Source organism: Nothobranchius furzeri, chromosome 9 (genome assembly GCF_043380555.1).
Source record: "Nothobranchius furzeri strain GRZ-AD chromosome 9, NfurGRZ-RIMD1, whole genome shotgun sequence".
Classification (NCBI taxonomy): Eukaryota; Metazoa; Chordata; class Actinopteri; order Cyprinodontiformes; family Nothobranchiidae; genus Nothobranchius; species Nothobranchius furzeri.
In genome coordinates, this window is record NC_091749.1 from 36007321 (window position 1) to 36031270 (window position 23950).

The window sequence follows — 23950 nt, forward strand, 5'->3', positions numbered from 1 at the left end:
AGGATCTCAAACTGCAGGTATTGAGAAGACGGTCTCTGGTTCGGAAACCTCAGGGTCTCACATCTGCCTTTTGCAGACGATGCGGTTCTGTTGCTTCAGGCCATGACCACTGGGCTGGTTTTCTGACAAGTGTGGAGCAACCAGCATGAGAATCATGCATCAGAAGCAATGATTCTCACCATGAACTTGGAGGAATGCTCCCTCAAGGTTGGAGGCAGACTTCTGCCTCAAGCAGAATTTACGTATTGTGGTGTCTTGCTCATGAGAGATGGCAGGATAGAACTAGAGATGGAACAACTGATCAGGCTTTGTCGGCCATGACGAGGGTGTTTTTCTAGTCTGCTGAGGTGGAGAAGTAGCTGAGCTGAAAGGCAAAGATTTTGATTTATCTGTTCATCTAAGAGCTGACCCTCATCTGTGGTCAGGAGTTTTGGAAAATGACCAAAAGAACAAGATCCTGGATGCGAGCGGCTGAAATGAGCTTGCTCCTTAGGGTGGCTGGGCTCAGCCTTGCAGATAAGAGGAGTGTTATCATCGGGGGGCAGCTTGGAATTGAGCGGCTGCTCCTCAATATTTAAAGGATTCAGCTGAGGTTGTTGGGGCATCTGATTATAATGCCTGCTGGTCACCCTCCTCTGGGGGGTTTCTGGGCCTGTCCTACTGGAAGAAAACCCCGCAGCAGACCTGGAACTTGCTGGGGGGCCTGTATATCCTCTCTAAGCTGGAAACGCCTCAGGAACCCCCTGGAGGAGCTGGAGTAATGCAAAAGGGAAGGATGTCTGGGCTCTACGTTTTACCTCCATGACTCAATCTTAGACAAGGTGAAGGACAAAGATGGACGGGCTTATGTAGATTGATGTGACACCTTTTGAAGAACAGGATTACAATTTAAGTTTAACTTTCTTGTTAAACTGAAGCCAAATTATGCAGAACTCCAAAGTCAACAAAGAATCAGAAAAGAGATCTTATTTACACGAGTTATGTGATACACATACAGGTGTGTGAGTTTTCCTTTATAGACAAACTAATCATCATCTATTATGTATGACGTAGTTGTTCCTAATGCAATGCATTTTGGATTTACATTAAAAGGCTGTTATACAAAAATACTGGCCACTCTGGAACTTGCAGTGTTTCATGCTCCTCTCCTATCCTAATGTTTAAAAACAGAACTAAAGCCTGTTTAAACAGAGCTAGCGTAGCATTGTGTGATTTTACTCTCTCTCTCTTTCTCTCAGTGCTGCAGAGTCCTGCGTCCACAAACCAAACAGAAGAGAATCATATCTTTCTTGCCTAGCTAGTGAAAAAAATCATAACCCCTTAAGGAATTACAATGTGATAATCCCCCTCAAACTTCTATACTTATTAATTTCTACTGCCAAGTGCAGCACTGCTTTCCAGATTTTCTCTTTACAGCTCACAACCGTGAATAATGGCTCATTGCACTTTTACACAGCATTTTAAAGTTGACTTTCATAAGCCAGCTCAAGCTCCCTAATCTATAAAAACACAGCAGGATTGTTTATACAGAGTCCACTATGCATTCGACGCTCTCAAAAGACTATATTTTCATTAAGATATTTTTTTTGCCTGAATAAAACTTTGTTCTCTTTTATGACAAACTTCCATTAAGAAGGTTAAAATGACTTTGATTCACACATCATGCCATCTCATCAGGAGCATGTGCAGCCAGTGAAGTTAAAATGGGTCAAAGCATCTTTGTAATTACAAGCCACATAAACAGCTCTGACTTAATGAAGGCATTAAGGCTTTGTATGGAAGGAAACACAAAATGAGTGTAATTTAGGCAACAAGGAGGAAGGTCACATACAGTTGTTTGTATGTCAGACATCCGACCCAGAAATCTCAGAGGAGGTAAGATTACTATTGTGTTGATAAACATAATCAGTTTTAGAGATATAATTAAGATGTTTTGGGACACGTTATATTGTTTGAATGGAGCATGGAATATTGTGACAAGATTTTAGCTTTCCTTTTTATTTTTGGGACAAACTTAAAGTGACAATGTGTATTTTTACCTTATTTCTATGCAAATATTCATCAAAATGTTGTTGAAAACGAATAAAATGTTGTGCAGTCATTGAAAAATTATTGGCGGCTTCGTAACATATTCCATAAAAAACAGGTCTAAAGTACACAGGGTGCGGGTCTAAGTTTCTGGGGCACCGCATGTTAGATGCCATGTTTCCTTCTAGCCGGCACAGGGTCCTGTGTCTGTCGATGACGTCACACTAGACAACTGGCTGGACTCACGACTTACGAAAGTAACGTTACCACGTTCAAAAACATTTAGGCAGCAAGAAACATACATTCAATAACAAAAGTGCTAAACTCTTTCCAAAACATATGTGAAAGAACAGAATAAAAAATAAATGTCGTATATTTTGGCCGAGTGGTATTGCCGTAGTATGATGCCATCAGCCGGTGCAGGACCCTGAGCAGACAAACTACAGCACCAAAAAACTACAACCGGCATTGCATTCTCTCAGTGGACCATCAAAGTCTGCAGAGTCACACCAAGGTCACATGCTTTCTGCTCCACAGGCAACATCATTTACTGTCAAATTTTATTTTGATTTATGAAGTGAAAAAAGCCACCAGAACTAACCTGAAATAAAGGTATACTTTGCAACTTTTTCACATTTTTAAATAATTCTCTTGAGCCAGTATGTGGTAAAATGAACCTTTACAGGGTTAATGTCACTCAGACCTCCACCACCCCCTGTGACCAGAATACTTAGGACTTTGGTGTGTTGGTCCGGTTCCTGTTGGACTTAGTAAAAGTAGAGCTGACATGCCTGGTTCTGGAGTCTGCTTCTAGCATGTTTCCTGCATGTTTTAGATACTTTGTTGGACTTAAGGACGAACCTCTCCTGTAGAAATTAATGAAGACCGAGGAGGCATTTTAGAAGTTAAGGTGTTTAAAAGATAAACGCACAGCGAGTTTACCTTTTGCTTTGACTAACTGGACACTAGGGGGTGCTAAAAAGCAAGTCAAAACTGCAAAGTCTCCCTTCAACAGAGATTAGCCATATTATTCCTTGAGAAGCTCAGTTTAACTTCGCTAGCCACACTTCGGCCTAATTACTGCTAGATGTCCAAATTCAAGCAATCAATCCAATAGAACTAGTCTATTGAAGGAAAGGTGTAGAAGACAGTAGTGAGACCAGCAATGTTGTATTTTTAGTGACACTGAACGATTCACTGTGGTGACTCCTGAAGGGCTGAGAGAGAAAGAAAACTTCAATGGGAAGTGTCTGACAACATTAGGTAGACTCAACAATATCAAAAAGCAACAAGCCATGCCTAGTTCTCAAGAAACTCAAGAACAAATAAATCCATAACTACTAGTAATCTTTTTACTTGTGCCTGCTCAGCATGGTGTAAGTGGATACTAAGCAGATTTGATTGCCTTCAGCACCCGCTAGTGACTGCTATTAATTATCTGTGGTCAAAGCAAAAGTGAAACGTATCTATGCGTTTGTCTTTTTACACCTTAATCAGCTGACTTGTCTCCTCAGCCTTCATTAGTGTCTACAGGAGTGATGCATCACTAAATGAAACAACTCAGCTGTGCTCATGATCTAAAACATGGAAGCAGACTGCAGTGCCAGATATGTCAGCTAAAATTTTATTAGTCCAACAGATGGCGGCCCACCAGTCTGAAGTTGCAAATGCAGTATTCTGGGTGACATTTCAATAACCTTCCAAAGGGTAATTTTAGCACACACTGGCCCAAGAAAATTATTTAAAACATATGAAAAAGTTGCATATGCCTTTAACTTGTGTTTGGTTGGTTTTTGATTACAGTAGATAAACAGCTTTAGTGGGTGAGCTCATCACAGCACGGTGGCAGAGTTCAAAAAGTAGCACAAGTGAACTGTGCATAATACGATACTGAACCACAGAAAAGCTAAGATTAAAAAAGAACCACGTAGCCTACCTGTTACCTGTGGAAAAACCTTACCCCTCCTTTTCACCAGAAGTGTGAACATAATTGAGGCATTTTACCCGTGAGCTCTCTTCGATTTCAGATGTGAAACAGGCGCTAAAGCGTTCCGCGCAGCTGGTTCTGCAACATCACAAAACCATGAGAGAATTGCACCATCACGCATGATTTTAGGAGTTCACATATAACAAGCAAGGAGAAAGATGGCAGAGTGTATCCAAAAGGACTGTGGTTCATTCTCTGTTCTGTTTACCTCGGATACAGAGGTTTCAGAGGTAATGGCGAAGGTTTTTTTTTACTAGTTAAGCAACTGGAAATCTGCAAGTTACTTTTATTTTGAAAGTCTGCCAGATGCTTTGTACTGGTTTCATGTTTGACTTCCTGTCTGGCCAGAACTGTGGAGTTTGACTGCTCTACAAGCACCTTTACAAAAGGATTCAAAATGTAAGCAGCCATCCTTATGCTTCTAGGATGCATCTAAAATGTGATGCCACGCGGCCAGTGGAAGGGTGCCCACCTAACGGCGGCTGGCTGCAGCAAAATGCGTTTTGCTGTCGTTTTGTGATGTTTTCTGGTGGAAAGGAGGGTTAACCGTGCAGAGCTGAGTCGGGCCACGCTAAGTAGTGCCTACAAGAAAATGAGCATAAAGCTCTGAATTAGAGGTCAGAATTCACGATTCAACAACAACAAAAAAATGTTAAAATAAATTTTAACAACCCCCGCTAAAATAGCCTAAATTTGGAAGGTTCCAATGACAGTATGGTAGTGAGGTGGTCTAGGACTACTCTGCTGCTCCAGGACCAGAGTGGCTTGCTTTAACAAAGGGAAGCATGAAATAGGCTCTCTACCAGAAAATCCTGAAGGAGAATGTTCAGCCGGCAGTCTCTGGGTGATCTTCACAATTGCTGTTAGCCAAAACGTCAGCTTATAAAACATTTTTTTTCATAAGGAGCTCATGTGTGCTGCACTCTGTTGAAAGTTGTTCAAACTTTGATCTTAAACAGCCTGTTCGTGCAAAAATAAATAAATAAAAATAAGCTGCAATTTGTCTCAATCACAATCATTCAACAAAGAAGAGTGGCTAAAATCCCTCCACAGGGGTGAGACAGACTCATTCAGAAAAAGCATGTATTGGGTAGCATTTTTATCATCTAATAAGTAAAACCACATGTTAAAAACTGCATTTTGTATTTGCTCTGGTCATCATTGTTCATTGATGGAATTTATTTGTTGATCTGAAATATTTATGAACCAAAACCAGAAAATCTACTGTTATAACAGCATTTTAGAGACTTGATCAAATTTCTTAACACAGCTGGCAAAAAATAAGTAAATAAATAAACAAGAACTATCAATAAAATGTTAAAACATTAAGGCGCGTGTGAATGTGTGCGCGTGCGCTAAATGAAATGACTTCATCAGGTAATGACAGGGTAGTGAGAGGGGTTTGAACGAGTCTCTGGACTAAAAGAGAATAATGAATAATTTGTCTGTCTGGTCATCGCGTCCCCCACTCCTCCCACATCCCGCTCCACGCGCCGCAAGCACGTGTTCTCACCACTAATGTGCGCTGGTGTGCATTACAGAGAATGCATAAAGGCAGAGGACAGTACGCGCCCCTGGATGGGAGCTGCTGAAGTCGCAGCCACTCCACTCCAGGTTTTGCCCTGCCCTTGTGCGCTCTTCTAGCCGTGCAGCGTGCGTCCCCGCTGCGTTTCGCTTCCCTCACACTGTCATAAAGACAGGACCGCCGTGTCTCTCTTCCCGTGTATGTGTGTGTGTGTGTGTTTGTGTGTGCGAGAGGGAGAGAGGGGGAGAGAGAGAGAAGTTGTTGGCGCCTCTATTGAGCACCAGGGATTTCTTCAAGCTCGGACTATTCGTGCGCTTTGACTTCTCTTTCCGAGTGGAAGATGTGGCGGACGCATATAAAGTGAGGAGTTATTTTTTTCTCCCTTTTTTTATATAAATCTTTATTTTATTTTTTATAAACCAACACCTGCCATCGCGCTGATTTGGAGAGATCTACCACCTTTTGGATTTCTTTTCCACCGGAGCTCGTGCATTTCTGTGTGAAGCACCAGGATTTCACTGATGAATGCGATGTGGAGTCTGCAGCTCGCCTTATGTACTCTGTCGGCGCTGTCCCTGTCATCAGCTGGGGAAAGCAAAGCGCGGAGCTGTAATGAGGTTAGACAGGCTTATAGCGCGAAAGGATTCAGCCTCCTCAATGTACCTCATCAGGAAATATCAGGTAGGCGACCACTCACAAATCATCCGCAACCACGTGTCCCGTCTCCCCCCGCAAATCCATCTGGATGTGTGTGATCATCATCCTCAAACCAAATGAGCACCCCCTCATTCCTGAATGCAGCTGGTCCCAGTTTAGGTCTAGGTAGATCTGACACAAACAAACAAACAAAACACATGGAAACTGTTTGTTTTGTGAATCTTTTGCTTTGAATCCAAATTGTGGCTGTTGCTGCTAAGTGTTATAAATTCAGCACATGCTCTTTTGGCAGTTAGGACTATCACCAAGGAGTTTTGCTAGTTAAAGTCCAGGAAACAGTTGAGATATAAATTGGATTTATTTTTCTGCCAAGTTGGCCCAAATAATGGGTTTAACACATCTCCCAATCAGTCCAACTGTGGAACAGTTTATTCACATCTCTAAAAGTTCTGTTGATGACACATTTTTATCCAAACTGGTTGCAGCTTTCATTCATAATCAGGGTTAGGCTTTTTCAGCTTTATTCTCTTAAACTGGTGTCTTCACCAAAAGTTTACAAAATAATCCAACAGCAAAAACACCAAATCAGCCTCAGATATTTTCAAAATAGAAGCATCTCCACTGATTCTGGTGAACGACTGGCTTCTCCAGCGGCTCTGTGAGGCGTGTGCTTCAGATCACACCTGTTGCTCATATTCAACAGAAGATCATGGAGCTTGCTGTGTTAGATTTGGCTAAATAGTGAACAGTGTTTACCAGTAGGGGGCTGTATGCACTCAACATGAATCACTCTCCCTCTCTCTTTCCCTCTGGGTTGGTTTCCACTTAGATATTCCTCAAGGCTACAGCTTAGGTTTTAATTCATGCTCTTTGGAGCTGCAGAGATATGGGGATTTTATTATTTCTTGTGTGTTGGTAATCACATTTATGGCCAGAGCAAGAAAAAAAGAAAAGATGTGTCAGTAAACACAGTCTGCATTGCGAGAGAGTGTAGCAGAGAGACCTGAAACTAATCCCTCTTACAGACAAAAAGAGCTGCTGTGTTGGTGAAAATCAGTGTCAGGCAATAATGATCCCAAAGCCACCTTATTTGTTCTTAACGTGGTTTATGCTGCAAGGAGGATGTGGCATCTGTCAGTGATGGAAGGCTTGTCAGTCGGTGATGCTGTGTAGGTGTCTTAATAGTGCTCATTTCAAGTTAAAGCTCCAAATAATTGCACGTTTAAACAACAAAAATCAAGAATATGTTGCATTTGCGCAGCATCTGCTTCTGTGGCCCCATAAGTATTCTCCTTTGTAATGATTTGTAACTTTTGTCAGTGGCTAAAAATAAATGAGCGTGGTTAGAATAATGGTTCAGGATTACTCGTCTGTTTTATTCTTACTCCCCATCTTCATTTTTATCTGATGTGAAAAGTGAAATATTTATACTGAGCAGACTGACTTTTAGTCACCACCCCCATTATGATTAAAGCCAGTTCTGCACTGAGGTCAGAGGTGTCAAAAGTGCAACATGGTATTTTTTTTCATGTTTTGCACATTTTTTTAATGCAGATGTAAAACCATTGCACAATATTTTATCTTAGTGACCTTTAGGCTTTCTTTTTGTTACTCTGGCAAGAGTTTGAATATTTCTGCTTGTCTCTGATTTCTTTTTTGTATTCTGGTCCAAAACTTTGTCATTTGTACAGCCGTTAGTTTGAACGCTCTTGAAGGGTTGTGAGCATTTCTTGGACATTTGGGATTTTATGTCAAGAAAGAATTCAGTCTCAAATTATTTTCAAACGCTTGAACATGCCATTACTGTGGAGCGTTTTGAGTCATGTTTTTATCTTGGTTTTTATCCTGGAATTCCAGCCCAGTAATTCAGCTGGACATGCGTCGTAGGTCAAGATGCTTCTGAGGTTATGATCAAAATATGTGTACACATCATTTATTGCTCACAACTGTGTGGGCAATTAAATTCAGTTGCTTTCCAATAACCTTTTGCATAAATACAACAGAGGTAGGATATTTGCCTTAGGAGAAGGCTTCAATTATGCCTAATTAGATATGCTAATACAAACGTGTGGCAGGCTGTGTGTGCAGCATTAACCCTTATCCCTCCATCATTTGCTGTGCCATGCCACTGCTTCGCCTCTAGAAACAAAACACCAGTTTAATTCTGGTGAAGAGGTGACTACGTCGGCTTGCAGCTCATATTAGGTAATTGTTTTGACAGCTCTTTGCTACTGACTTTATTAAATTCATTACTTATCAAGTGGCAGATGCAAATAGGTTCATTTATATTACACAAATAAATGAAAGGTGTTTAATCTAAACTAAAATACCAAATGAAAATCATTTCACGGCAAATATTAAGAAAATAATCTTGAGTAATTTTGGAGAAACTTGTTAAAAAAGACCTGTTCAGCAATAACCGTGTTTACGTAAAAGTAACCGTTTCAGTGCCGTGCGTCGGCCGTGTGGTGGTGGTGGTGGGGGTGCCAAAGAGCAGACATGAAAAAGGTGATTAGTATTAAAGTACTCTAGGGGGGTCCAGGGGCATGCCCCCAGTAAAAAAAAATGGACATTTTATATTTAAAAGCATCAGTCTGGTGCAAGTAAAAAGAAATTGAGTCACAAGCTGGTGAGAATGTATGATAAAGTATCAATACACGTTCACAGCATTATATTATATTAGATTGATTATATATCCTGTCCTGTCTTTAATTTATTGTGAACACCGATTACAGCGAAATCCACTGATGCATCCATGCAGCTCAGTACATGAACTGTACTGATGTCACTAGCTATTAAAGAACCAATCAGCTGGCAGAGATGCTGCTGAGTGTGTGAGTGTGCAGAACTTGCAAAACCAAGTGTCTCAATTAAAGGAACAAAGTGGAATCAAGCTGCTGTTATTTATTTGTTGTTGGTGATATAGAAACTAAATATATCTGCAGGGCTTTAGGCCCAGGGCGGTTTTATACCTCAGAACAAACTACATCCAGACTTGTCATTAATAACATTGTGTATTACTTACACCAATCAGAATATTCTGTAATGTACACAGACATCCAAACCTTAGAAATGAAATAAAATCAATACTGAAATAAAAAATGACTAACATTGTTTCTTCATCTGAGAACACTTTTTTTTAATATTTGATATTGTCCAGCTGAAGTAGACATCTGCTTTTTCTAATAGAGCTGAGCTGTGGTATAAAATATTCAGGCTTTTTAAATCTTAATTTCCATCATCTGTGGGTTTAGTGCATTCATTTAATATTAATTATAACATTATAAATAACAAGTCACTTCTGTTTGGGCATAGAACGTGTTTCTATGAACAGAAGCTTGTTGGCAGCAGCTCACCTGTTCCACTGACAGGAGAAATCCTCTCATCAGCAGCAGGTGATAGACAGGGTAACACTGGCCCGAAAAAAAAAAACCCCACCAAACTCAAACCGGGCCACCGGGAATTTCCCCAGCTGGTTCCTGGTTACCGCTGCCGTTGGATAAATAAACACACATCTTAGATCTGTGGCTCGTATGAAACCAAAACCAGAGTGCACCGCGGGAGCAAGATTGTAATTAGCGCACGTTGTTACCAATGTTGGGCACGTTACTTCAAAACTGTAATGCATTATTTATTACTTGTTACCCTCATTTTAAAGTAATTAATTACATTACAATATTACTGATTTGAAAATGTAAGGCATTACACTACTTTTGCATTACTCTAAGTTACTTTCACCAATACAACTTCAATATGAATCTGGTAATCTGACGCTCAGTGAGCTCATGACATACAGTATATGTGGAAAGTGATGTGGTATCTGAGCTAGGATTGCTGTTGAAAACATTCAGATATAATAACAGTGCTTTAAAATGATTGTTTGCTAAATAAAAGCAACAACAATCTGTACTCTCAGCATGCTGCCATCTTATATTAACTGAGCAGAGAGTGAGGTGGTTGGGGTTCCAAGCCTATATTTGCCCTGGTCATCAAATGCCTTGATACGGCCCTGGATGTGGGACTGACTTCTGGGGTGATCTGATTCTATCACATGTATAAATATTAAATGCTTGTATATTATTGTTTTCACTGGTAAAGTATTGGGGATAAATCTACCTACTTTTTTCTTTTCAAGCACTTTGTTTTATTTTCTTGATTTTATTTGAATAATTTCCTGCCCTTTCTCTCTCTAACCTTCCTGCATGCTGCATGTTTTCTCCGTCTTCCAAAAAAACTGTAAACTAGATTTCCTACTTTCTTTCTAACTACTCAGCCAAAGGGATCTACCGAACGCAAAAAAAAATATTTAAAAAAATAAGAATAAAAAGCTTAATATGCGCTGTGCTCCAGCAGCAATGAGTTGAAAACACCGGGGCACAGATTATGAAGTCAGCTGAAAAATACATGAAGTACCAGAGAATATGGGCTGATATAAACGATCGCAAACAAATTACTTTGTTTTGGTTAGGGTTAGGGTTAGGGTTAGGGTGTACCGTTTGGCGGGTCCGTGAGTCATCAAAATGTTTGTAGTGGTGTGTGTGTGTGTGTGTGTGTGTGTGTGTGTGTGTGTGTGTGTGTGTGTGTGTGTGTGTGTGTGTGTGTGCGTGTGTCGGAAGTTTGTAGTGGGTGTGTGATGTGTGTAGGATGCGTTTGTCTAAACGTATTATTGCGAAAAGCACAAGAAAAAGGCCGAAAGACTGGGACTACAAAGAACTACAATTCGCGGGAAAATTACTTCAAAGAATGTAATTGGGTGAGTGACAATCATGTGACAGTTCCCGTTGACAATGTGATGATGTTTATTCTAGTGTGTGAAACATTGTGAGCTGCAGGTCAGAACGAAACAGTGTCTGTGTCTGAATGAAAACTCTTTTCTTTTATGCACATTTTGGTTGTTTTTTGCAAACTCATTAGCGGAACTACGCAGCGCTCTGGGCATGTTCAGTGTGTGAGATATTAGTGTAACTCCTCGGGTTTGATATGCAAAAAAAGTTTTGTTCTATCTTATATAGTTTCAGTTCTACCAGAATTTGAACACAGACATGCACATGGGATCGCCGGCGCTCTCGCCGGTCTTAAAGGTTTAAAATGATTTCTACATCAGCATGTTGATGCAACAAACACTGCTAGGACATCAGAAGGCAGTCACCTCTCTGGGCCATGGGAGAGGAGAGGGGTCCCAAACCATTGCCTGCCCTGCCTGCTGGCACGCAGCACCTCTTACTCTATATTAGTGTTTACTAAGTGAAATATATGGCTGAGTAAGATTGGGAATAATAAATATATGCTACAACTTTATACAAATCAAATACTTTTATACTTAGATTAACACTTAAATTGGAAAGTCAATATTAACACATTTGCACAGCTAGCGTAAAATTATTCTGGTGGCTCCGTCTTTGCACCACTTTAGTTTGGGAACTTTTTAAATATTTTCAACACTTTTTAACATACAATTTAAAGTTTTTAAACCCTGACTAGGTGTTTTTACAAAAATTAAAGACAAGTTTACATTATTTCATCCATTTATACTTACTGAATATCATTTAGGGCTGAACGATTAATTGCACATGCAATTAAATTGCGATGTGACAAAAGGAGATTTTCTAATTGCAAAGGCTGCGATTTGACTGGTAGTGAGTGGTTTGCACAATGCTAATATACATGGAAGAACCCATAGGGATGCTAATGCTAATATCGCATAATAATAATCATAATAGAGTCGGAGTACCCGGCCCGGAGGGTTACCGGGGTCCCACCCTGGAGCCAGGCCTGGGGTTGGGGCCCGTGAGCGAGCGCCTGGTGGCCGGGCTTTCGCCCATGGGGCCCGGCCGGGCCCAGCCCGAACCGGATACATGGGCTCGTCCAACTGTGGACCCACCACCCGCAGGAGGAACATGAAGGGTCCGGTGCAATGCGAATCGGGTGGCAGACCAAGGCGGGAGCCTTGGCGGTCCAATCCCCGGACAAGAAAACTAGTTTTTGGGACATGGAACGTCACCTCGCTGGCGGGGAAGGAGCCGGAGCTTGTGGCAGAGGTTGAGCGGTACCGGCTAGATATAGTCGGACTCACCTCGACACATTGCATTGGCTCTGGAACCCGAGACCTGGAGAGGGGTTGGACACTCTACTTTGCTGGAGTTGCTCCGGGTGAGAGGCGGAGGGCTGGTGTTGGCTTTTTGTTAGCCCCGAGACTCTCTGCCTGTGTGTTGGGGTTTACCCCGGGGGACAAGAGGGTAGCTTCCTTGCGCCTTCGGGTCGGGGAACGGGTCCTGACTTTTGTTTGTGCTTATGGGCCAAATATCAGTTCAGAGTACCCACCCTTTTTGGAGTCCCTGGGACGAGTGCTAGATAGTGCTCCATCAGGGGACTCCATTGTCCTGCTGGGGGACTTCAATGCTCACGTGGGCAATGACAGCTTGACCTGGAGGGGTGTGATTGGGAGGAACGGCCCACCTAATCTGAACTCGAGCGGTGTTTTGTTATTTGACTTCTGTGCAAGCCACAGTTTGGCCATAACGAACACCATGTTCGAACATAAGGATGCCCACCGGTACACTTGGTACCAGGGCAGCCTAGGTCACAGGTCGATGATAGATTTTGTAGTCGTATCATCTGACCTGCGGCCGTATGTTTTGGACACCCGAGTGAAGAGAGGGGCGGAGCTGTCAACTGATCACCACCTGGTGGTGAGTTGGATCAGATGGCAAGGGAACATGCCGCGTAGACCTGGCAGACCCAAACGCATAGTGAGGGTCTGCTGGGAACACCTGGCAGAAGAACCTGTCAAGACGGTCTTCAACTCCCACCTCCGGCAGAGCTTTGACCACGTCCCGAGAGCAGTGGGGGACATTGAGTCCGAGTGGGCCTTGTTCCACTCTGCGATTGTCGAGGCGGCTGTTGCTAGCTGTTGTCGTAAGGTGGCCGGTGCCAGTCGTGGTGGCAACCCCCGTAACCGCTGGTGGACACCAGAGGTTCGGGGAGCCGTCAGGCTGAAGAAGGATGCCTACAGGGCGTGGCTGGTCTGTGGGTCTCCGGAGGCAGCAGACAGGTACCGGATAGCCAAGCGGGGTGCAGCAGTGGCAGTTGCCGAGGCAAAATCTCGGGCGTGGGAGGAGTTTGGTGAGGCCATGGAGAAAGACTATCGATCGGCTCCAAAGAGGTTCTGGCAAACTGTCCGGCGCCTCAGGAGAGGAAGGCAGCAACTCGCTCACACTGTTTACAGTGGGGATGGGGAGCTGCTGACGTCAACTGAGGCTATAGTCGGACGGTGGAAGGAATACTTTGAGGAGCTCCTCAATCCCACCAATGCGCATTCCGAGGAGGAACCAGAGCTGGGAGGCCTGGGGATGGACTGTCCGATCTCGGGGGCAGAAGTTGCTGAGGTAGTCAAACAACTACATAGCGGCGGAGCCCCGGGGGCGGATGAGGTTCGTCCTGGGTATCTCAAGGCTATGGATGTTGTAGGGCTGTCATGGTTGACACGTCTCTACAACATTGCGTGGTCATCGGGGGCAGTTCCTAGGGAGTGGCAGACCGGGGTGGTTGTCCCCATCTTTAAGAAGGGTGACCTGAGGGTGTGTTCCAACTATAGGGGGATCACACTCCTCAGCCTCCCTGGAAAGGTCTACTCCAAGGTACTGGAGAGGAGGGTCCGATCGATAGTTGAATCTCAGATAGAGGAGGAGCAATGTGGTTTTCGTCCTGGCCGTGGAACTGTGGACCAGCTCTATACCCTTGCAAGGGTGATGGAGGGGGCATGGGAGTTTGCCCAACCAATCCACATGTGCTTTGTGGATTTGGAGAAGGCTTATGACCGTGTCCCCAGGGGCACCCTGTGGGGGACGCTCCAGGAGTATGGGGTGGGTGGCTTTCTGTTAAGGGCCATTCAGTCCCTTTACCAGAGGAGCGTGAGTTTGGTCCGCATAGCCGGTAGTAAGTCGGACCTGTTCCCAGTGAGGGTTGGACTCCGCCAGGGCTGCCCTTTGTCACCGGTTCTGTTCATCACTTTTATGGACAGAATTTCTAGACGCAGCCGTGGTGTGGAGTGTGTCGAGTTTGGTGGCAGGAGAATCTCGTCTCTGCTTTTTGCGGATGATGTGGTCCTCCTAGCTTCATCCAGCTCTGACCTTCAGCTCTTGCTGGCTAGGTTCACGGCCGAATGTGAAGCGGCTGGGATGAGGATCAGCACCTCCAAATCTGAGACCATGGTTCTCGACCGGAAAAGGGTGGCTTGCCACCTCCGGGTCGGGGGAGAGGTCCTACCTCAAGTGGAGGAGTTTAAGTATCTCGGGGTCTTGTTCACGAGTGAGGGTAGGAGGGATCGGGAGATCGACAGGCGGATTGGTTCGGCGTCTGCAGTGATGCGGACGCTGAGCCGATCTGTCGTGGGGAAGAGGGAGCTGAGCCAGAAAGCCAGGCTCTTGATTTACCGGTCGATCTACGTCCCAATCCTCACCTATGGTCATGAGCTTTGGGTAATGACCGAAAGAACGAGATCGCGGATACAAGCGGCCGAAATGAGTTTCCTCCGTAGGGTGGCCGGGCTCAGCCTTAGAGATAGGGTGAGGAGCTCGGACATTCGGGAGGGACTCGGAGTAGAACCGCTGCTCCTCCGGATCGAAAGGAGCCAGTTGAGGTGGTTTGGGCATCTGGTCAGGATGCCTCCTGGACGCCTCCCCGGGGAGGTGTTTCGGGCATGTCCTGCCAGCAGAAGGCCCCCGGGTCGACCCAGGACACGTTGGAGAGGTTACATCTCCAATCTGGTCCGGGAACGCCTTGGGGTCCTGCCGGAGGAGCTGGTGGACAAGGCCGGGGAGAGGACGGCCTGGAGCTCCCTAATTGGGATGCTGCCCCCGCGACCCGGACCCGAATAAGCGGAGGAAGACGACGACGACGACGACGAATAATCATAATAATTATGAATTAGGAACGTGATTACATTTGGAGTCTAATAAAATATAAAAACTACCATCAATCAAATAAGCACATACAGGTATTTTAGTAAAGCTAGAAAACCATAAGAGACTTCAACTCCACTGAGTTTTGGCTAGCAGCTATGGATGTAACTGAACTACGGAAGCGCCGCATGGACCAGACGTCAAAAACTGTAAACACAAAAGACTTCAATAAATGGAACACACTTCTTTCCTGCTGATACATTTTCACAGTTGATGCTAATACCTGTGCTCCTTCTAGGGATGTGCTCCTGGCTGCAACGATTGCAACTTCAAATACAAAATTTTGTCTTTACTTGTGAGTGTTTATGTAGACAAATAAACTTGTTGGTATGATATGTAGATAAATATGTAGATACATAAACTTGTTCATATTCAACACAAGTTACATAGGCTCTTTTTGGCTTCGATTAGTTGAAAAATGAGAAAAGCCCCAGAAAATAATCGTGATTTAAATCGCAATTGCAAAATTGAAGAAAAAAAAAATCTGAATTAGATTATTTTCTAAAATCGTTCCTCCCTAATATCATTTACTGAGCAGAAACTCTTAACTGTTGTTTAAGAATGACAACAATAACAACATCATATTTCTGTATGGTAACAGTTTGACACCGATGTTGTTGAGTTTAGGTGAATTGAGTGACTTTTACAGAAGTCAGCCACATCATTGATTATGAAGTGATTGTGTGTTTTCTCAGTTAAACTTTAATCAGGCTTGTTTTCTGAAAAAAGAAAATTAGAGATAAATGACAATATTGGTTGCAAATTTAGAGTTCTGTAAGTTAAAAATGTCCAAAAACTCTGACAATTATTTCTAGTAAGCATTTTTTTTTTAAATAGTGATTGCGCTGAAGAACATTCCTGTATGTCGGACTGAACTGGAAAACATCTAGGAAAGTGTCTGGTGGACGGCTTCATTAGACTCCAACGGGTTTAATTTTTAATTCCTGCAGTTTTTATCCTTGCTGCAGATGTTCCACAGCCAGAATGCCATGAAGTGGCTTGCATGCGTGAACTGTCTACGTGCTGACTTTGAAAACATTCGTTTTACTGTTGTATCATGCACACAGTGCTGTTTGATTGTCAGCTCTTTGTGCAGAAACACAGCTGCTCCTGAATGCTTGAGTCAGGCACTGCCATGGAGCTCCTTCTCAGAGGCTTTGCTGTTAATATCAACATCTACTTACACAGAGCAGCCGGGATTCTCAGGGGTGGACTCGGCTCTTTCTACAGCTTTCAAATAAAATCGCTCGATGTGCTGCAGTTCCTATTAGTGCATTGCCCGAGTCTTATATTTCCCTCCTCAAGAATAACAACTACCTTTGGGGTTCGTTCCACAGCAACCTCATTTGATTCCTCTTAGAATGGTTAGTTGATATACAATACAGGAACATTTACTCATGTGAATTCTTGATGTTTCAACTTCTTCTCTTTATTCCTTTAAATCCCACAATAAATTTTTTTTATGTCTGTATTTAAATACATGACACTAGAATAAAGTACAAATGTTAAATACATGCAATAAAGTACATTATTGTCACATTTACTCAGAACGTATACCATTTAGAGAACGTGTTAAAACTCAGTTTATTAATAAAACAATAATTGGTAATTTTTATATGGATACATTTTGCTACATTTTTGTGAAATGACCACAGTAAAAATATAGTTAAGTAAAGAAATTATTCCTCTGATGCAGAAAACACTGACATAACCACATAATTCAGTATCACTAATGGAATTTACCATTAAATACAGAAAGTTGCATAATTTGGAGATGATAGAAGAAAAACAGATTTTTTTAAAATCTGCATATTTTTCTACTCTTGAATAGAATAGAATAAATTTTATCAATCCCACAGTGGGGAAATTCTCCTGTTAAGGCAACACATACACTTAGAAAAGAAAAGTAATGATTAGTGATAATCACAATAACATGCCGATTATCACTTGTAAGTCGCTTTCGACAAAAGCTTCGGCTAAATACATAAACATAAACATAATAACAACATAGGGAAATACACATAGGCAGTAGGCTATTATTTGAACTTTCAGCAACTAGAATAATGAATAAAAATAGAAAATTGAGTTTCCAAAAAGAAGCAGCATAAAGGACACAGACGTGTAAATGTGCATCCAGGTATTGCACAAGTATTACACACATATTCAAAATTGCAATGGTGTTCTTGTGTAAAAATGTGTAAATAAGAGCTTGTATTTGGGCTCTTGCTGGATTTCATGTCACCTTATGGTGAGCTGAGGCAAAGAGGTGCACTGCAGCAACCAGGGGTGGGCTGGCCTATTGGGCCTTCTGGCACTGTCCCGGTGGGCCGCTTACCCAGCTTGGGTTTACACCACGGACGAGTCCGTGAGCAGCAGGCCGAATTTTCATCCCATTCCACCATTGGTAGTAACAATACACATTTAACATAGTTAACACAGAGTTTGTTGCAGAATGATATCCAGACAATGTCTGTGATTTAGGGAGCAACTTCTGAGTAAATTTTGTCCATACACAAATGACTTAAAGTGCAAGAAAATGCGTGTTGACTTGAACAATACAATGAAATACAAACACTGAACACTAAGAAATGCAGCTCCAAAAATACTAAAGTGGCCTTGTTTAGAAGCATTCCTGTAACGTAAGCCATTTAACTCTGAAGTGGACATCTCAGTGGCCTACTTGTAGAGTGTCCACCCTGAGACTATGGGAGATCAAAGTTCAAAAACCAGTCGGGTCATACCAAAGACTTTAACAGTAGGACTGAATGCCTCCCTGCTTGACACTCAGCTTTAAGGGGTTGGATTGGGGGGGTTAAACCATCAAATAGTTCCTGAGCATGGCCACAGCTGCAGCTCACTGCTCCCCATGGGGATGGGTCAAATGTGGAGATGAATTTCACCAGAGTGTGATGAATAATGGGACTTTAACTTTCCTGGAAAAAGTAAAAGTAAAAAAAAAAAAAATAAAGTTAATATGTCCAGAACATAATTACTATCAGTTACGGACATTGGATGTAAATGTTATTAAAAATACTGTTTCTTTTAATTTCATGTAATAAATGTATTTATATTTTTCTAAACTATATTTTACAAAAGCACTGGAATGTTTTTGATTAGATGATTCACAGGAATATTCTTAAGCTCCTTTATACAGCATCGGATGTTCAGACTTCCCAAAATGTAGCGGGTTCATTTATTTTTTTATTTTTGTTAAAATTTGTCAATTTAGATGAAATCTTAGATTTTCCTCCCTATTTAATTGTTCAAAATGTATTGGTCTACTAGTGTGACAACTTTTATCTGAACTTGGTTAAATCTCAAGCGTTTAGAAGAAAAACAAACAAAAACAATCGGAAAATCCCTTTAATTTAGTAAATTTAAAGCTGAGCCTAAAGAGAAACTTACGTTGTGATGAAACTGAAATTACAGCTACTGGTTAATGCTGTCATCACTTTTCTGCATGATGATTAAGAAAGTATGTAATCATCATTTTCTCTGTTGTACTAATTTATTGTCAATTTTCTCAACATGTAAAGCAGGTTGGCAAAAACAAATTTGGCAACGACACCAGATGTGATCACTAAATAATAGAATGACATTAAATCTTCAGTAGAAGTGAAAATAAAACAAGACGAGTTCTTGCCCTGCAGATGTCCATATAAAATACTTAAGGGTTGTTTACTTCCCCCACCCGGAGCCCTCATGCTTTTGCCAAATTGGAAGCAAGTCTCTCACCAGCCCACATACATCTTCAGAGAGAACACTTAATAAGATGTGAGGGAGATTAGGCTTTGTGTGTGTGTGCGTGTGTGTTTGTGTGTGTGTGTGCATTTTCTTGCATGCATGCGTGTGTCTTTGTGTGTGTGTGTGCATTTTCTTGCATGCATGTGCGTTGGTGTGTGTGTGCCTTGCTTTTCAAGTCTTACGTTTGCTGTTACGAATCTGTTGTGATAGAAAATGACAAAAGCTCTTTGTTTTGCATCACGCGAGACAGATTGTGTGCATGGCACATCCAAATGAGTTTGAATGCGAATCCTCTTGTGGTTGTGTTCAGATGTCACTAAAGGAGAATGTCTGACAGTTGTCCTGAACTGCAGAATCTGTTTACCCCCTGTAGGCATTCATGCTTGAAATGCATGGTCTCCAGGCATCCCTGAACTCTCCTCAGCACCATGACACACCAGTAGTGTGAAAAGCCTGTGGAGAGCATAGGAGGGTGCTGCAGTGCTCTTTTTTTCCCCCTAGCTTTCAATCAACTACTGGCCTAAATCAGTAATAGAGGGGAAGGATTAAGAATCTTCACCCTGTCAACCGTTGAGAGAAAAATAAAATAAAAAAAAGTTGAAGAATTGCTATGATTTTGTGTTTAGGGATTAGAAGAAAAAATGCAGGAAAAGGAAAACTAACTGCTCTGATGGTAGGGTACAAGGAAGCATCCTTGGCTAATCATGTGTTGACACTGTGACACTAGTGGTCTACACTTTAAGGTGAGAGGAGCTCAAGGATGTAGGAAAAGAGTCAGGTAGAATACAGTTTAATCCATCTGAGCAGAAAGGATTACTGATCCGACTTGGTGTTTTTGGTGCATGAAAGTATTTCTACTATAATGCTTGTGTTGGAAGAAAAAATGAATTTGATAGTGCTTTCATTGTGTATATATATCCCAAAGGGGAAAACTCTCACTGGATAAAACAACGGACAAGTCACAAGTTGCACTCCACCATAGAGAGTCTCCTCTGGGATAGCTTTTTCTCTTGGTGCTGCAAGACTTTTATTAAGAATACTTGGGGCTACACTGTCGTACTTTAGTTCACACTGGAAAAGAGTGGTGGTTCTTTATGTTAAGTTGCCTGATTCTTATGATTAAATAGTTTAATATTAAATTTATGATTCACCACCAATGCAGAGCTAGGAAACACGCACCTTTTCAGGTGCATACTGAGAATGCTGCAGTGTGGCTCATCAAAATAAGAGATGCCCGGGCAGATTGTTTATTATAACCCGTATTTTCAATGGTTACAGGCCAGTTGTATATTTTAAATGAATACCCAAAGAAATATACTTTGATGATTAAAAGGCTGTCTTAAAAGCACACAGTTTTTATTCAGACATTTATAAAGCCTGCAGTATTCAAAACGTATGATTTAAGAAGACCGTGGTTACCTAACTGCCTTTAGGAATGATGTTAGAAGAGGGAAGAGTTGTGTTACTTAGTGATTTTTAAATCAAACGATGTCATAATGATTATGCTAGAATCATTGTAGACCACCATAAAAAGGCACAACATCAGGGCGTCTGAGACAAATAATAAAAAGAAGGTTTTGTGGCACTCAGATGTGTTTAAGGTGTAAACCACAGCCAATTGAAGTTAATGTTTTAACTGACCACGTGAAAAAAACATGGACAGAACACTGCTATAAAAGCCGAGAAGAGCTGTACAGAAGTTCAGATATTCAAGCAGGATGCCAGTCTACTCAATACGTATTATTTCAAAACATCAGTGCTTGGAGAAACAACACTTATAGAGGGCATGGAATCCATGAATGTGTGTGTGGGTTTGTGTGTGTGTGGGGGGGGGGGGGGGTATGTGTATTGGGGGGGGGGGGGGGGCATTGCTGAAAAACAATGGAGTTACTTTTTTTGTCATGTCATTGTATTTTGCCCCCATTCTGCCATGCTTCCCTTAAAGCACTAGATGCATGTTAATTTGGTCTTTGGAAGGGCACCACTCCACAGTCAGAAGATGAAGCAAGTGCATGATTGCAAAGTGGAATTAAACCAAATAAATACAAATAAAGAAATACGGATTGTTTCGTCTATTACTTATTTTTTGGTGATCGTTTGGAGATGAAGGAACTCAGATTAATTTCCTCTAATTTGCATGTATAGATTTTTGCTTTTCAGCTCTTTGTTTTCCATCAGGTCCCATCAAATGAAGCATTTTCTCAACAAACAACATTACATCACCCCAAAGCCAGTAAAGTGTTTCTGGTTTTCCCCCCATGTTAGTGAATCAGTGCACTCTGTAGTGTTTATTGTTGTGGTCTCTTTTTTGTGCCCAAAGAGCCCTTTTACCTCTAGAGGAAAGTCTCTGAATAGAAGTCCCTAGCCTGACACCAACAATAGGGCTCAGAGAGATGAGAGCAGTGAAGCGCCCCATGGGAAAACCCATATGGGTGTATATGTCAAGGTGTCAAGGATGCAAATGCGTTTCCCACCTGGGACTCTTTATTTTTGTTTTTCAGACACAGATAAGTACACACGCTAAATAAGTTAACCCTCGGAGACTTGTGAGTAAACAAGCATTACGTGTAAATAATCACGCTTTGCCAAATTTGTCGTGGCAACATCAAACGTTGTCAACAAATGTAGACAGCACTGGCGTCACTGATGTCATAGACGGTGACTCTGGCACCGTTGCTGTTATTGTTTTTGTGTTGAAGACAGCTGGACGGCTTGTACTCCATGATAGACCTCAGCTGTGATTTTACTGAAGACGAAAACCACTGCAGGGTCTGGAAGTTTCAAATGCACATCACAGGTGTCCCCCACAGCTGTTAGTCAAACATATCCACAACAGAGCACCTTCCCAGACTCCAAATATAGTTATATTATCATAAATCAATTTCCGAGCAGCAGGATCAAACACTGAATATGTTAAGATCTTGAGCCCGTTTTCAGCAGTTAAATAAAAAATAAAATCATGGATTAAAAAACTGGCAACTTCATTTCAGATCTTGTAGGAATTTTTGTTAAAATTACAACATCAACATATTTATTTAACAAAAGAAAACAAGTTTATGTGCTTTTAAACTCAATATGATGTGAATATTGCAGATTTTTAAAACAAATATAGCTTTGTGTTTTTGTTATGGCTAGGACAACAAAACCCCCTGCAGCATAAAATAATGGCTGGGCTAACAAGATCAACTCTGGCCATGATGACAACATCTACAATAATCTAAATGTTTTCCTTTTTCTAAAGTTTTGTCGGACCATACAAATGCAAATTTGCACGCAAATTACACTTTGAAACTCCGTAAAGCACATTGTGATGGTACAGCTGTCATGTTCTGTGTCTCTGTGTGTTCCTCATGCGTCTCCTGTTTGCAGTTCTCCAACTAGGTGTGTGTGTGTGTTTGTTTGTCAGCGTTGTTTTGTGCTCTAGGTGAGCTTTTGTCCTCGTTTCGTGGTTTGTGCTCTATGTTGAGCTTAGGGCTGCAACAACGAATCGATAAATTCGATGAAAATCGATTACTAAAAGCGTTGGCAACGAATTGCGTCATCGATTCGTTGTGTCGCACAACTCTTCCAAAAGCCCCCCCCCCCTTCCCGCCCGCCGTTGCGCGCAGACCAGAGCAAGTCAGATCAGCGCGAGGGAGAGCCGCAGATCAGCGCGAGGGAGAGCCGGCAGATCAGCGCGAGGGAGAGCCGCAGATCAGCGTGAGGGAGAGCCAGTACCGGCAGATCAGCGCGAGGGAGAGCCGGCAGACTTGCGCTGCTGCGAACCGGTTCCGCATTGTCGCGCAGCGATCCAGGCAGCTGCTTCCAGCGCACGGTCCATTCTCAAAGTGGCGCAACCAAAAAACTATAATTAGCACACGATCGTTCATGTCCGCACATGTTCTCTATTTTCTGTCTTATTTGTGCCTGAAGCTCGCTACTGCGGAGCTCATCACCTGTGCTGTGGTGATTTCACCTCACGCAGCATCGAAAACGTGCTCTGCGCTTTTCGGTCAGGAGATCCCTTTGATCTGCTCAAAAGTAACTGATGAGGTGAAAAGGTAAGAATCCAGGCAACAGATTTTCTGGAGAATTAAGAGGAGATGCAGGAAGATGAGAGACAGACAGGACAGGAAAATAGTTAAATAAAAACAAGAAAACAAAACAAAGTGTTGAAAAGTCAAATGTAGGTAGATTTATCTCCACGACACGTTTTTACCAGTAAAAAACAATAAGTTATACACATGTCATATTTATACATCTGATACAATTCAGATCACCTTCAAAACTCAGTCACACACCCAGGGCCGTTTCAAGACATTTTGGGGGCCAAGGCAAAATGCCCCCCCCCCCCATAACTGGGCTCCCCAGAAGCCTCTGTGTAATTCATGCCCTCTCCAGGAGTGTTAGTTATACAGTGTTTATAAAAGCCCCTCAGACATTACTGACATGTTCTAATATTATCAGATGAAAAACTAAATTATCAGACATGCTGTCTCATCTGCTTCTTTTCTAAACTTGCAAAAAGTAACAAAACCATTTGAAAGCCACTATTTGTGGATTCTCTGAAAGTTTCCATGGAGTGTGTGACAACTTATTTTTTCATTGATCCTATCGTCTAATCTCACAGCTGAAACAAGCATCCTTAATAATCTGTGCACAGGAAGCTTACCGATGCTGTAGTAAAACAAAAGGTATAATAATTTATTATTAATAAAACCTTGTTGCAGCACTAAAGCAGAAAAATTAGATTTTGCATTAAATATGCAAAATATTTACATATGAATAGTTTTAGAGCCCTTTAATTGGCAGAATCTGATATTAATTTAGTTCTTACAAAAAATGGGTCCCAACATGGTTTGTGTGGCGTTGCCATAGTGTGACGTCATAGGCACAGATCCCCTGTCCTCTTGTTTGGAAATGGAAATATGGTCACCCTATATTAAACAAACTGTCCACCCGGGCTTTTGCGCTGCACTGAGACGCTTCGCTGCCTACGACTGAATGTCAGTTGAGAGTCAGTCTCATGCAGACTGACCAATGAAGAGAGGGCCTCAAGTTAAGACCCTC

At 42.1% G+C, this 23950-nt stretch overlaps 1 protein-coding gene across 2 annotated transcripts in view; it reads left to right on the forward strand.

Annotated features, from left to right (window-relative positions):
* Positions 1–5534: 5534 nt before the first annotated feature.
* Positions 5535–23950, forward strand: part of gpc6a (glypican 6a) — a 290648-nt gene continuing 272232 nt past the window's right edge. For both annotated transcript variants that reach the window (XM_054731829.2, XM_054731830.2), the window contains exon 1: positions 5535–6221. In XM_054731829.2, coding sequence (XP_054587804.2) covers positions 6062–6221 — 160 coding nt within the window. In that variant the 5' untranslated portion in view covers positions 5535–6061. The remainder of the gene's footprint in view (positions 6222–23950) is intronic.